This window comes from Ammospiza caudacuta, chromosome 14 (assembly GCF_027887145.1).
Source record: "Ammospiza caudacuta isolate bAmmCau1 chromosome 14, bAmmCau1.pri, whole genome shotgun sequence".
NCBI lineage: Eukaryota > Metazoa > Chordata > Aves > Passeriformes > Passerellidae > Ammospiza > Ammospiza caudacuta.
Genome location: NC_080606.1, coordinates 8,724,045 through 8,739,748, shown reverse-complemented (window position 1 = coordinate 8,739,748; position 15,704 = coordinate 8,724,045). Strand labels below are relative to the sequence as shown.

Genomic DNA, 15,704 nt, shown 5'->3' with positions numbered 1-15,704 from the left:
GTTCATTCTCACCACAGTTTCCCCTTGAGCTTAGTGGTGTTTAATTAAATCTCAGCTTTGGAGGAGTAACATTTTGGGTGATTTATTATAATAAGTCCACATTGTTCATTCAAAAAATATCATTTTAGAAGTTGACTCTATGGTATTCATGGTATTCATTACTCTTCAGTTTAGGTCAAAAAAGGAAGCAAATCTCTTATGAGGCATCAGCAAGCCCAGTATGCACACAGCTGAGAGGAAAGCAGGTCATTCTCAAGGACCTGCTTGTGCAGAGTTTCATAAAACACACATTTCTAATAGTGCATGCTGCCAGGGAAAAGGTTTTTTGAAGAGAGCTTTCCTGTCTCTTGATCAGTTGTATGTTGTGAGCAGTTTAACATGCTGAGTATTGTCATTCATGCCAGTTTCTCCTGTGCCACAAACAGTACTTGTGAAGAAGGAATTAGATGGATAATTGTCTGGCAAGTTCTAGCTCTGCTAACTAGATTTCCCATCCATTATGCACTTTACTGACTCTATTATTACCCACTGTAATATACTTTCAAACCAATTTTTTCAGGCTGCAACTTGATCTACTGTTTCCATTACCTTCACTCCTGGTGCTTATCTCCTGCAGTTCATAAAACATCTGTTTGGATGGGTACAGTTCTGTTCCCTCAGCTCTTCAGAGCTATTGTATGGCTGTCTTCAATTCCCACATTTTCTTCTTACACATTTTTGTGTGGTGATTTCATCAACCCTCAGCTTCAAAGCTTGCCTGTGCTCAAATGTTTTTCAGGTCTACCTCTCCATTTCTAAGCACTTTCCTATCCCCTAATGTTGGTTCATTTCCTGTTGATTATCTTCTTTACCACAGTCCTCCCAGTTGCTCAGCAATAATAACATGCTGCTTCATTCAATGAGTATTCATATTTCACTGCTTCATGCAAAACATTCCCTAATAACTCTTGTAATAAACATGTTTGTTCTTTCCCCACAGCTATGACTCCCTAAGGTCACTCCCCAGCCCTGACTGTTGTAATCACCCACAGCTTCTCCACAGTTTCCATGAGCTGGAATTTCCCTCTCCTTTCTCCCCCATAGTTTATATAAAATGTATTTATTGTCTCATGTTCTTAGCCTGGCAATTTGACAGTATCCTTCCACTATCTCTGCCACATTTGACCTACTAAATTATTACTTTCCATCTCCCCTTCCTTAGGCATCCTTAGCTCACCTTGAACTTGACCTTTTTGGCTCTGTAATTCTGACTGGATTTACCCAGAGCTGCAGGGGAACCCTGCACATTATGTAGGAAAAAATGCTCCAAACCTAAGGACAGAAACAAAATGTGACATTTTCAAGTATTTCTAATCCCAGAGAGAATCCCTGATGACAAATTGAACAAGCAATTGTTTGTGTCAGACAATATGACAGCTATTGAGCAAACAGCTGTCTCTCCAGATGGAATATGTGTGAGAGCTCCTGGGTCCAGGTGCATTGCTCTGGAATAAATCAACAGAGCATTGGCATGTTGGTTTATGCTGCCTGTCCTGATGGCATTTAAGCAAATTTCTTGGATGTTCTTCTCTCACTATTTAAGAAACCATTTTTTGCACAGGGGTGTATTAATGTGTTGAAACGTAAATGATAAGGAGAGGACTTACAGTGAATCTTGACAAGAATTTAGGATCACAGCCTGCTATAATTATGTGAGAATTATGTGAGCACATTCACCTTGATTTTTTAACCATCATTAGAGGAGATTCTTACATTTCCTGTACTTTGTTCTTTAGAAATACTGAAGTGGTACAGAAGCAAATAGAGCATTTTACCTAAAGATAGCTTGTCTGTATCCTGATTTTCCTGATTACAACACTGTGCCCAATGTCTGAAACAATGTCTGAAGCTTTCAGAGGACATTGTCTACTTTCTGAGAACTGAACTGGGATCCACATAAATGCCACCTATGCCCCTAAATAAGTCAGATGGATTTGGCTGAAGGTTAAAATGTGTGAGATTCTGCAGCCTTTTACCAGTACCCTGAGTCCTCCTCTTACCTGTTTCGTTTTAGTGCCTAAAAGGAAATAATATCTCTCATTATCCCTACAAAATAATCTAGAAATATAAATCCAAAGGTCATCTAGGAAATCTCTCATGTTTGGTCTTTTTTCTGAAAAGAATCTTCATATGCTTAAACCTCTTCACTAGAGCAAAGCAACATGAAGAAATTGTATTATTAAAGATAATAATACCTTTTCTTGCTTTGATGTAAACTCTGAAGAAATGCAGAAAAACAATTTTTGAGCTGTCATAGGGCTTGGTTTTCTCTGAGTATTTACATTACTTGTCTGTTTGCTGATAAAATCAAAAAGATCCTTGTAAATGACTCAAAGCCTGTGTTCTCCCACCACTTACTACTGTGGTTTTAAAATATATTCCTCCTTGGCAGACTAGTGCAATCATGGGAGTTAATAATCACATTTAGTGTTCTCTGGTGTGTCAGTACTTACACTGCAGCAATGCAGAGTTTGTTATTAATAACTGCAGTGGGAATGGGAGTTCATCCCACTGAGTATTTGGTAAATGCAGTACAGATGCTGCAGGACCATTACAAACAATCATTCCAAAGGCTGTAACTTGTCAAAGAAAAATAGATGGGGCTGTTGCACATGAGATTAGACACTGACCTAGCTTGGGTCTCTGTAAATAAACAGAACCTGTAAAAGAGTAAAGAAAAAAGGAAACTTGTGTCTGGGCTTGCTCTTCAGCCTTTCTTTTCATTTTTGGGACCAAACATCACTATTTTAATGAGTATTCCTTAAAATGATTGGAGAAATGAGAGTGTTCACAATCAGATCTTATATTTTACTTTTGATCTACCTGAGGCCTGAGAATATTCAGGAAAAAGAAGAGGAGGTGGTTCCCTCCATGCAAGTCTTCACTAGCAAAGATGGCAGACTGACAGTTTTGTCACTGCAGGGAACCCTTGGGGACATGTGGGAGCTCTGGGATCCCCATGGCTGTCCCACATCTACTCTGACACCTCAAAGGAAGCACAGAGTGGGGGGTGCCTTCAAATGTAAAGAGTGCACATGCAAAGAAACATGTATGTAACATACTGGGATTATCTGTCTGGAAGAGGTTTATCTTCTGCCCACAAATTGTAGAAATTGAGTTATTAATGCTGCCAGAGAGCAAATGTGATTATTGCAGCCACAGGCCAGAAATGTGCCAATGATTCCAGGGAACCAAGACAATCCACTGGAAGTGGTAGGACTTTCTGCAGTAAATTTGATTGGAGGTATGTTGATACTATGAAGCAAAAGAAAGATGAGAATCAGCTCATTTTGTACAGCTCCTTTTCATTCCCTGACGTCCCTTCCTGCTAAAAGGCTTGTGAACAAGAAACTTTGCTTATGGTTGGTAGAAAATAGCAGCAACCCCTCTGATGCTAAAATTTATCCTCTGGGCTCTGAGCTGGGTCTCCTGTTGTTCCATCTCATTCCACATGTACAAGGTTAGAAGGTGAAGGAGGAGAAAAGTGGTTGTGAAAAGCAAACAGAAAAATTCCCAGTAGTCAGGTCTATTCCAATCACTGTGCCAAGGGGAAATCCAGTGCACAGTTTCAGTTATCAGCCAGCTAAGGACCAACTGGGGAACTTGCACCTGTTTTGTGAGTTCTCCCAAAATGACAATAATTGTTTTTATTTTAGAAAAGAGACAAAATAGTTCAATAAAATCAATGATATGTTGAAATTGTACCTGGAGACTATCCTGCCTAAAAGAACTCTTTTAAGTTGCAATACATTTGGTATTTAAACTGCTTGAATTTTAACTTTGCCTGTATTTGTCTGTAATTTGAAATTACTCTGATGCTTATTGATAAATTTGATCTGAAACACAGTGCCTCTGTTGCAAACTATTGATTTGTGCATCACCTTTTAGCCAAGTAGGTTAATTGGATGGTGCTTGGGTAATTATTTCAGATGCAATCTCTGTCTAATATTTGCCTTCAAAGAGCTGATGGAATTGTTTGACATTTAGCCAAGATATTTCCTAAAACTGGAGCTTGAGCACTGGGGCTGTGGAACTGATGGAAAGGCTAAAGGTACATTTTGAAGAAACTTTGTTTATTCCCTAATTAGCCAAAGTAAACAAACCAAAGGCCAGGTCTGGCTTCCACTAGAGTTAGTGAGATTTTGCCATTTTTTTTCACCGTTGGCTGTTGGATTCCTGATGTTTTAGGGAACATTGGTACCACAGTAAAAGCACAGTGGTAATAGTCCAAAAGAAAGGTGTGCTGCTCTTTCTGCTGCAGAGCTGCTGTGCCAGATCAGCTGAGCACAGAACCACAGGTCAGAGGCTCAGACAAGTTTGGTGTACTCAGGAACAGAAGTAAAACATCTGCCAGCATGTCCTCAATAATCATACAGGATTCTCCTAACTCTCCCATTTGTAAAGGAAAGCAAATGACAAAACTCTTTACTTCCAGCTGGAAGCAAATTGTTCTGAACTGGAAAATGATTCCTTAAAAGGTCACAGGTACATTTGGCCTGGAGAAATATTATTAGCATTTGATTGATGTTAAGAGCTCCCACAAAGCAGTTTTAATTGTTGTGGGCTACCTGCCAGGGCCCAGCATTCAGGCCTGAGCTAAACCCAGACTGAGCTCAGAATATGCCACAAGCTGAGCTGAGCTGACAATTTCAGAGCACAGAAACTCCAGTTGCAGCCCTGCAGACCTCTCTCATCTGAGTGAGCTCTGCACAGAAGTTCTGATAAATCTAGCATGTGCAGCACTTAGTGCTCCATCTGTAGCTGATCCATAATTATTCATTTAAGAAAAGAAAATTAATGAAAATTTACTTTAAATTTGCCTATTCTCAAAGGATGTCTCTTTTTTGAAATGGGGAAGATACTGGAGGGAAAAAAAACCCATAAATATGTTTAGCAGGCCTTATCTTTTACATACACATGGTCAGATTTTCTCTAGAGGTCAAATAATGCATCATTACCTAATGAAAGGAAGAGGATTTTAACATTTCTTTAACAAGCAAATGTGGTGACACTTTGAACTGACCTGTTCTGAACATTTATCTCCACTTGGGACTGCTTTGAATGGAGTAAAATGGAACAGTTATTTGTACTTATCTCAGCATATCCCACTGGATACAATTCCCAGTACAATATATACCAAGTCCTGTTTTTCTTTAAAAAACAAGGGAGGCATTTATCAGCACAAGAGTCACTGCATTCCTCCAGTTCTGGTATGGCAGAAATTCGAGGTGCAGGGGCCACATTTGAGAGTCCCCATGGGACTGTAACAAGCACAGCTTCTGCCCAGGTCCTCCTTCTATGCTGGGAACTGGCCAAAATTGGCTTCTTGAGTCCACTGCAGTTTAGTAAATCCCAAATTCAGCTTTAGCATTAATTTTTATCCACCCTGTAAGTCAAACATCTGAGATCTACTCCCAGTTCTCATTAAAATCAACAGATCAAATATCTGAGTTTTCATTGAGTTCTTGCTCAGGCAAACACTGAGTCACGATCCAGTTTCACAAGAATCCCATTAATCAAAGTCTGCAATTGCCCAGTGTCAGTTGCTTCCCTTGTCTTAGGAGACAGTTCATTACTGAGCTCATGCCCCAAATGTCACAGTTTGCAGTGACACAGAGCAAGGTTCATTTGAAAAGGGGCCTGGCTGAGATGCAGGCAGTGTTCATTTCTGCATGGGCCTTAATACAAAAGTGCATCACTGTCACATGAGGGTTCTGTGGGAGGATGGCAATCTTCACCTTACTGCAGGCTGAATTCCATTTTCATTCAGTGGGCATTCCTTGCCCAGGATCAAATCACTGACAATAAAATCTATGCATTTTGTCCGTGATTCTAAAATTATTCAGTGCTTTGTTATGAATGTTAACTTATTTTAATCAATGGCTGCAAACAGAAGAAAATATGGCCTAACCCAGATGGCTGAACACATTTTTGAAATCTTGAGACATCCTTACTTCAGTAAGATGAGGATGTTAAGGATGTTAAGGTGAGGATGTTAAGGATGTTAAGGTGAGGATGTTAAGATGAGGATGTTAAGGATGTTAAGATGAGGATGTTAAGGATAAGAAGGACTTCAGTAAGATATTTTTGTGTTTTTTGAGTAATTTTGACTGAAGTTCTAAAGCAGTCATTTCTAAGAATTACTCCACACAGATAGGGGAATACATAGCACTATTCGCTGTTTACTGGTGATGACAATTTCGGTTCCTTTCCCGGCTCCAGCTCTCCGGGCCGTTCCCAGCCCTGCAGTGAAAGCTCGGGAGTGTCCATGGCGGAGGGAATGCTCGCCGGGCGGAACGCTCGGCAGGGCCTCGCGGCGGAACGCTTTGGGCGAGGGACGCGCGGCCGGAAGCGGCGGAGCAGAGCACTTCCGGCGCCCTCCCGCCTCGCCGCCCCATGGCCGCGTCCGTGGTGAGTCCGGGCCGGGCCGGGAAGAGCCGGGAACGGCGGCCCGGGGCCGGGGAGCGCGGGGCGTCCGCCTCGGGAGGGTGCTGCGGGCCACAGGGCGGCCGTGGGAGCGCGGGGAGGCCGCCGGCAGCGTCCCGGCGCCGTGGGACACGGAGCGGGCAGGGCAGGGCGGCAGCGCCTCAGCACGGGCTGCGGGCAGGGGCCGCTCCCGCCTCCCCAGGTCCCGGGGCTGCGCGGGGCCCGTGCGGGGCGGCCTCAGCGTGTTCCTACAGGGGCCTTGGGGCAGAGGGGAGCTCGGTGAGGCCCTCGGCATGGCCGGATGCGTTGGAAAACTTGGAGTTGGCCCCAGAGGCTTGGAGAAGTTGATTTGGGGCTGGTTGTTGGTTGGATTTTTCAATTATGGCTTTCCTGTTAGAAGCTGGGAAGGAGGGTTTCTGGGTGAGATGGTTGGAACCCGTCCCCATGCTCGGAGATGTCCGCACGTGGCAGGAGGCAGGAAGAGGACTCGGCTGTCAGAGTTAGCCCGGAAAGTGGATCGGCCTCTGGGGCCAGCTCTGCTTTGAAAAGGGACTAGGTGACCTCCAGAAGTTTATTCTAGCCTGAACTGTCCACAGAGTTTAAAACTTTGTTCGTTATGGCTGTAAAACTTGCAAAACCGACAGAGCTGAATTGCTGTTAGAGTTCTCTTGCAGGTACCCCAAGGGCTGGTTCCAGACTCTGGCACCCCTGCAGTGCCCTCTCACGGCCACTGTGTGTGAGGGGAACTGCAGGGGAGGTTTGGGTGAGCTGCTGGCGGCTCCCGGGCCCTGCTGTCACTGCCCAGAGCTGCAGTCACTGCTCCGGGACAGCTCTGACCCCCAGAGCCTCTCTGGGCACTTGTGGGACGGGCAGTGGCCTGTGAGTCTGGGAGCTGCTGGGCGGGGAGGGGAGGAGCAGTTTGTGTCCGTGCAGGGGGAGAGGAGAGTGCACAGAAACTTGATTGGCTTTGTTGGATAAACGGGGATTGTTTGCTAGGCCTTGGCTTCTGTTCAGAGTGGAGTTTTCTTGTGTCAATCCTGGAGGGATTCCTGGTGGTTCTGGAGAATATTCAGTGAAAGCAGCCAAGAAAATGCAAGCAGTGAAATTGCTCAGCACTGGTTGAGTTGCAGATACTGGGAGTATAATACTGAAATAGGACAGTGATAAATAAAAGCATTTTAAACAATTGATAAGAGAATCAAATGCAATGTATGGATGTATGGGCAGGAAATTCAGGATCTGCTTTCCAGGATGTCCCAGTTCAGGGTCTGTAACAGATGCACAAACTGAGCCAATAACCCAGTGAGATCCCAGTGCAGTGGTGGGACCACAAAGGCTGTTACCTGGGGGTGAGTGCAAGTGGAGAGGTGTGAGGAGAATGATGAGGGTGAGGAGAAGTGTTTGGCTTTGACCTGTGGGTACAGCACTGATCCTTTCTAGAAGGAATACAGCCAGATGTTGGTGTTCTCTCTCTTACTGTACTTTATATTTCTGTAGATAAAGGTGTGTTAAAAATGAGATTAGGATGGCAGTGTGATGGGGTTCTTGCTAATTCTCAGAAGTATCTGAATAAATCTTATTCTTTAACTTCATTTCAGAACAGCCATCACAGCAACAACTGTTTTCCTTGAATAATTGTGTGGCCACACTACCTGTATTTACATTTTCAATGTAAATATTTGTAATTTAAATGTAATAACTATATCAGCATTCAAAACTAATGCTGAAACTGTCACCTAACAACCTAACAGCTGGTACTTCTGCAAGTAGAAAAGGAGCTTAGAATAAATTCAACATGATTTGAAGTCAAAGTGACTTGCAGGAGAAATTGAGTCAATCATTGGATTGCATAACTAAAATTTGATCTGAATTCTTCCTTCCAGGATTTCAAAACCTATGTGGATCAAGCTTGTAGAGCTGCAGATGAATTTGTCAATATTTACTATGAGACAATGGACAAGAGGAGAAGGGTATGTAGCTGTTTTGACAATAGTTAAAACTGTCCTGGCACTGGTTGTTTGCTGTCATTTCTGGCTGTCATTACACACAAAGCACCTGAGCATGGTGACCACGGGCTGCACTGGCCGTGGCAGAGCAGGGCAGCTGCTCCTCAGCCCCTGCAGAGCATTTTGTCTCCTGTGCAGCCTTGCTGGAAAAGGGGCTGCTCAGCAGTGCCTTAGACTTCTCATGGCCCTGGTTCACCTGGTGTGCAGCTGTGTCTGCAGCTGCAGGATTTGCTCAGTCCAGGGCAGCAGAACTTGCTTTATTTCCCCTTGAGGTCAGGATTTAGCTTTTTTTTCCCCCCAAACCTCTTCCATTAGCAGTTACCACTTTTGGTTCTGGGGTTTTTCTGAGTGCCTGAAGCTGAAGCAGTACAGCTGTGTTTGCTCTGCAAGTGTTCCTGGAGCACACTGATGGGGTACCATGTGACAAATGTTCACCAAAAGAGCCTTGGAGACCAATGTTTGGAATTTTAAATGTGCTGTAGTTGCAATTCAGTGTGTGAAAGTACCAGCAGTCCCATGTTACTGCACACGAGTGGGGTGTGTCAACACCTTGGAGGAGAGTTGGGCAGTTACTCAGCTCTGACAGCTTATGAAACATTTGGGAAGTTCTGGTTTGCTGCTGTGCTCTTCAGGTTTCACCTGTTCCTGCTCTTGTTCACCTTTTTTTTTTTTTTAACCTGAAATTATAATAATTATAATTTCCTGACCTAAACTGTGTTGTGTGGACACTTTCCCTCTCAGAAGAAAAAAAAAGAAAATCGGTGATAAATTTACAGTGGAAAGTAGCACTGTCCTTTTGTTAGCAACCACTTCAGTTCTGTCATTACCTTTGTTAAAGGGATGTTATCAGTATTTGAGCTATGAGTCACTGTGCTACTCAGAAAGGAAAATGTGTTAGTTTTAATTCTTGGTCAGGAGCACTGGTTGTTAAAAGGAGCTACTGTTTCAGGAAAGCATTTTATCTGTCAAACTAACAGAAGAAATCAGTAATTCACAGTGTAAGTTTTGTATGTTGTTCATTATATGCTTACATATTTTCCCTAAATGTGTATTTTCATAATCACTCAGGCTTTAACCAGACTGTATTTGGACAAAGCAACATTAGTTTGGAATGGAAATGCAGTGTCTGGGCAAGAAGAACTAAATAAGTTTTTTGAAATGTTGCCATCAAGTGAATTCCAGGTTAATGTGTTGGACTGCCAGCCTGTTCACGGTAAGGTTGTATTATAATTTATTTAGTTCTTTTTCATTCTTTTTAACTATTGAAAGTGAGCAGTTATTATAGGGCTTAATAATTCCTTTGGAATAAGCTTAGAGAAAATACCAAGGGTTGAAATGTCAAGTTGTGCTTAAATAAAGCACAAATCAAGAGATGCAGCAATTATACACTTTTTTTCATGTCTGGGAAAATACTTTAAGGACTTTTTTTGTTTAGATCATATTCAGATGTGATCTATTTTCATGTATGGAAAAAGTCTGGCTTACCAGGTTCTGTTGTGCTTGGGAGACCCCTATGGTGGCCTCTTGTACTGACCTGCAGTATCATGTGAACAAATGGTTATTAACCTGTGTGTACTTTGGTTTCTTTACATCTAGAATAGGTGTTAAGTTCTTTAGATTTCTGATTAACAACTCCTAAACTCAGTCTCATAATTGAGAAGTTAATAAATGGCTTCTAATGGACATTTTGGGAATATAAGTGAGGGAAAAGCCTGTGGTCAAACACACTTGCTTTGCTCTGCTGTGAAAAAGATATCATTTCTAATAATGGGGGGGAAAAGTATATGCAAGTTGCTAAATATCTCTATGTGTGTATATCTGGAGTAATGAGAGCTCACTCTAAGCACAAATGGAGGTGTTTGTCAGTGCTCTAAAATGAAGAGCAGGAGATGAAAGTGGCAAAGCCATTGCCGAGCCGTGTTGGTGAACGCACCGCTGTCTGTGTAGGAACGCTGCACCAGAGCTGCACTCCCCTGCCTGTACCCAGCTGTTAGCCTGGCGCAGTGTAACCACACTTGAACCAAGCTTCTGTGTGCATTTCCTGCCTCTTTACCTGCTAGTCTTTGTTTGAGTTGTTTTCTTCATCATTTCATACCTCCTTGTGAAGAGCAAGCTACTCAAGGCCAGACAACAGTCCTCGTGGTGACAAGTGGGACTGTCAAATTTGATGGGGATAAGCAGCGCTACTTCAATCAGAACTTCCTGCTGACAGCACAGGCCACCCCCACCAACACCGTGTGGAAGATCGCCGGGGACTGCTTCCGCTTCCAGGACTGGGCCAGTTAGCAGGGCTGGCACGGCAGTGACCTCTCCCCTCTGGCACCACCACTCCACTGTGCAGGCAGCTGTTCCACGGGGACTGCGCGCGCTCTTTGTGTTGCATCTGATGTTACGGACGGGCTGCGGATGTTTCGGGGTTGATTCCAGTGACCACGGCTGTAGTAATAAAATGTGAGAGGTTGCTCGTGTTAGTTGAATTTAGTCAAGTGCTGAAGGCAGTGAGCTGTATTCGAATCATTCCTAAAATGCCTTACATGCAGCTGTGCTGCCACTGCTGAGTGCTCAAACCGTTCTGTTTGAACACAGAATCCTATTCATGTACAATTCTGACCAAACGTAATTTTTTTCAACTTGAAAAGATCTGTTTTTACAGTATCATCTTCTCTCTTTTGAAGAAGATGCTTGTGGCATGAAGATGTAATTTTGAAAGCTCCCTACTCCCAGTTGTGAGAGGCTGGGAAGGATTGCTGTGGTTTCTACTGTTAGTGAAAGGAGCAAATGCAGCTCCTAAGTTTGTAATCTCTCAATCCATTGGAAAGGTAATGTTTACCTTCTCTGATGCCAAAGGACCATATATCTTTGGGTTTCCTTTCAGTCTGAGCTTCCCAGACTTTGGTTGTTAATTCCATGGATTCAAATGTAGGGCATGCTGAATGATTCGGAGCTCCTGTGCCAATAACTCTTCACATGCACGTGAAGGGCTTCAAACTGATTGTTTGTCTTTTGCAGTCTTATCATGGCCTAGAAATAGGTCACATACATGATTTCTGTTGGCTTTAGTTCTGCATTCTGTTGCTATGAGGTTTGGATTATTTTTCTCATATTAAGTCTGCAAGTTTTGAATCCTTTCTGTCTTTTCAAGAAACATTGTAGTTAAAAAGTGGCACTGAAAGTGTGCATTACTGTGAAGCCTTCAATTTTTCTCATCAGTACTGTTACTCAGAACAGGTGCTTGCATTATTTTCAATTGAGAACAGCAGCTCTGCACCACTAACACTATCTTCCTCTCATGCAGATTTTTACTGTATTTTTTCATGTTCTTTTTAAAAATTGCCTTTAATTATTGATTATCTGGGGGGGTTAGTGTGTTTTGCTTTCAATTTGTAGTTTAAAGCTTCCAGCTGCTTTGAAATACTTTTCAAGACTGTAAGTTAAGAGAGTCCACCTTTGGAACTTAATAGCAAATCTGAGTATCAGCAGCTTTGTTTTAAACTGGTGTGTTTCTGTTTTAAGCTAAGTAAACAAAAAAACAAACCCAAAATGTAGCTGTATAGCTGTAGCTGTATCCCTGAGTATACCCTTGCTTGTAACTGAAAGTACAGGAGGGGAGCTTGTAACTCATCATAGCCTATGTTTCAATGACAAGAGCAGTCTGCAAGCAGTTACAACTGCAGCTCACTTGTTCAGTGACTTAAATGGAGAAAACTGTGAAAATGAGCAATATCTCACTTGGGTAAAACATAAAGCATCTGTAGTTTGCCATGTAATCCCACAAACAATGGGATGTTTAGCTGAAATGAGTGGCTTTATTTCCTTTTCATGCCCTCTAGTCTGTACACCAGTAAGTTAGAATTAGTAACCTGTCTCATAAACCTGAGGCTGTTTATGATCAGAACTATTGTGTACCTATTTTTCAGGCTGAAGAATTTGAATTCCTGCAGAATAGTGCAAGAATTTTTGAAAACTGTAAATATTGTAAATACATTGTTATTTCTGTATGTAGTGAAGAAAGGATCATTCTATTTAATTACTGTTTGTTCTTAAGAGAATATGTGATGTTCATATATTTGTATTTCCTCTAGAAGATTGAGAAGAAAACATAACCTGAGCATGCCTGTAACTGGTACAGCATTGTTGAGCTGTGACACTGGTGTGGTGTATTCTACTGGCTGTTTAACTTGCTGTTGATTGTGTAAGTGGTGTTACAGATCTGCTTTGCATACACAAAACAGGTTTTGCCTTTTCAAATGCAGCAATGGGTGCAGCTGTGGCATTGGCTTGTTGGACTTTGAAGGCAGTCACCAGAACACACACTTATCAGTACCTGATAAGCTTGTGCTGTGAATAAATACTTATTGGATATTTTTATCCAGGTTTGAATTTGTATAATAATTTTTAAGCTTTTTCTAGGCAGACTGGGAGATTCAAAATATATGAGGCAATGTTTCAATCAATCAAAGGTTATTCTCAATTATTTTCATGCTATTTAAATGCAAACTGCTTTTAAATCTGACTTTTTCAATTAATATTGAAAAAAACTGACCAAACAAAAACGCCCACCACTACCTGGAACATGACTGAGGAAGATAACTAACTGGCCTAACTGGACAAACCCAGTTAAAAGTCCTACTTAGTAAGATCTGTAGATGGAGTAGGAGAGTAAGGCTTGGTGTGCATACCCAGGAGTTTTGTAGGGAAATGCACTAGAACACAATTGCTTCAGGCCAGGAAGAGGTGCCAGTTACTCCTGCCTGTTTCCATCATCTTCAGTCAGGATCACTTGGGTGATTCAGTACTACTATAATTAGCTCTTGCTCTTTAGAACTGAAAATGCTGGTTTGCAAAATATTTTTGTTTATTATACCAAGTGAGATTGTAGCTCTTAGAGTCAAGTGGTGGTTTTAAAATGGAGTAACTAATGGCACAAACAAAAATATCTCTTTGTTGCTAGCTCTGTGCTGCTTGTTAATATTCTGTGCTGAAATTAGCAGAAAACACAAAAATGCTTTCATTTAATTCTGTACAAACCCATCCAGCTGGTTTGGTGTGACCATTGGTGACTCTCCTGCAATACCCAAAATTTTCAATGGGCATCTATGAAACGAATATGTTTGTGTTCCAAACACTGAACTGGAGTTAATGCTTCCATTTTTTCGTTTGAGACCAAATTACTCCTGTACAGCCAGTCAGTGAAACAAAGCCAGCTGAAGAGCTAAGCACTTCCACTATGAGATTGTAGCAACTGAAGACTTGAGAGATCTTTTTGTATGTTCCCTGTATTGTCTATAGCAGTCACTGCTTTTCTGTTGCTTTGTTTGTTTGGCATACTACAGTTCAATGGATTTCAAATGCCTATGTTGGAGAAAAGGGATTTGTACTGATGCTATGAATGGTTTGTTCTGATATGCCTGTGCTTCCTTAACCTGTCTGGAGAAAAGCACATTATAAAGAAATGCTGTTTTATCAGTAAAATAACTTTCCACACTTGAATATATTTTGTAAGTTTATGAAATTGTTTGAGACCTCTTGTAAGAATAATTTTCAAAACTGAAAGAAACAACCAAACAAAAAAACAAGCAAGAAAAAAAAAAGCACCAAAAAACCCCAAACCTACCAGTTACTCTACCTTTTTTTTTCTTTTATTATTATTATTACTAGAAATTTTCATAGCTTGTTCTTATGATATTAAAAGTACAAGAAATAACTTGTGGCTTCCTTATCTTTACTACTTGTGTTGTAGGTCTGAGTTCTGATTGTTGCTGAGTGGTGCTGGGACACTGCAGAACAGGCTGGCAGCTCTGTCAGGGGAAAATGTGTCTGGAATAACCCTGTGGCAAATGCCTGGCCAAAAGCACTCTCAGGCAGTAAATGTTGAGCTGCCCAAAGCAACTATGTCACATTAACATGTCCCTCTAAGATTTACTAAAGTTTAGACTGTTCTCCAACACATACCTGGATGAAGTCAAACAAAATTTGAGCCAGATCCTTGGGTTGTAAATATTTTCACTGAGAACATGTTGTGCTTCTGCTGTTTCTTTAAGAAGAAATGAAACACTGAAAGGAGAAATGCTTTTTGTGATAATTCCAGTAATTTATTCACTATTTTGCTGTTTAGAAATGAAATTACTGATGCACACTTGCTCAGTGTAGACAACAGCTTTTAAATGCTGACACTGCAAAGATGAAGATGCTCATGCAAGGTCAACAGTTGCATGGAAACTGAAATTGTTCTAGAAATGTATTCTGGAAACTACCAAATATACTGGAAAGTCCTTGCTGTGTTTGAGGGTATAGATTTCAGTGAGGCTTTGCAGGCAGTTGCCCTTGGTAATGATCCTGAATAAGGCTCTGATGCAGGGTAAAGATTTATGAGTGCTGGGAAAAATAAATCAGCTCAGACCAGAAGATGTTTTTGTAGATATATTGAAAGTGGATCCAGAAACTGCTCTTTCAAAATTGCCACTGGGCCGAAGAAAAGAATTAAAGTCTTCCTAGAAAAGTGAGCTTTTCTTTTTTGTTCCTAACTGCAGAAAGGTAGGGCATTGATAGCTGGGCTTGCTCCTTCAGAAGACTGGGTTTAATAATATAAATAAATCTATCTTGCTACACTTTGTGACTGAATAGATTACAGGCACTAAGTGACCATTTTGCCCTGCATCAGTAACACAAGTGCCTTAGAATATCCTGGTGATGACAAAATTCTGTTGGATTGCAGTGCCTGATTTTTGTCTTGCAGCCTGTTTTAGGTCCCAAAGCCCAGTGGGTTTGCATCCTTGTGGATTTTCCAACCAAGGAAAATGCAGGTCTGCCCAAATAAAGGCAGGAAAGAGCTGGCTGTAGTCACAGAATCACAGAATGGTTTGGGTTGGAAGGGACCTTAAAGCTCATCTCCTTCCAACCCATTGTCATGAGCAGGGACACCTTCCACTAGACAAGATTGCTCCGAGTCCATCCAACCTGGCCTTGAACACCAGGGATGGGACACCCACAGCTCCCCTGGCCAGCCTGTGCCAGGGCCTCACCACCCTCACAGTGATGAATTTCTTCCTGGTATCTAATCCAAACTCTTCTGCAGGAGAACATCATCCAGCACCCAGCTGAAAAACGAGAGCAGGTCAACAGCAAAGGCCCTGGGCACGCTCCCAGAGCAGCTTTGCTGTTGAGGGCACACAGCAGAGAAAAGGGAGGAAGTTTGGAGGGACCAGTGCTGGGGAATTGGAGCTTGAGCAGCAA

At 42.0% G+C, this 15,704-nt stretch overlaps 1 protein-coding gene across 1 annotated transcript; it reads left to right on the top strand.

The window, feature by feature from the left end:
* The first annotated feature begins 6,407 nt into the window (after window positions 1–6,407).
* Window positions 6,408–14,330, top strand: NXT2 (nuclear transport factor 2 like export factor 2). The gene is made up of 4 exons (XM_058813956.1): window positions 6,408–6,450; window positions 8,349–8,435; window positions 9,540–9,684; window positions 10,579–14,330. Exons 1-4 carry the CDS (start codon window positions 6,436–6,438, stop codon window positions 10,755–10,757), a joined length of 426 nt encoding a protein of 141 aa, XP_058669939.1. The 5' UTR covers window positions 6,408–6,435; the 3' UTR covers window positions 10,758–14,330.
* The last annotated feature ends 1,374 nt before the right edge of the window (window positions 14,331–15,704 follow it).

Coding starts and splice junctions, on each gene's coding strand:
- NXT2 (XM_058813956.1), top strand. Junction 8,436..9,539: donor CAATGGACAAGAGGAGAAGG/GTATGTAGCTGT, acceptor ATAATCACTCAG/GCTTTAACCAGACTGTATTT. Junction 9,685..10,578: donor GGACTGCCAGCCTGTTCACG/GTAAGGTTGTAT, acceptor CTCCTTGTGAAG/AGCAAGCTACTCAAGGCCAG.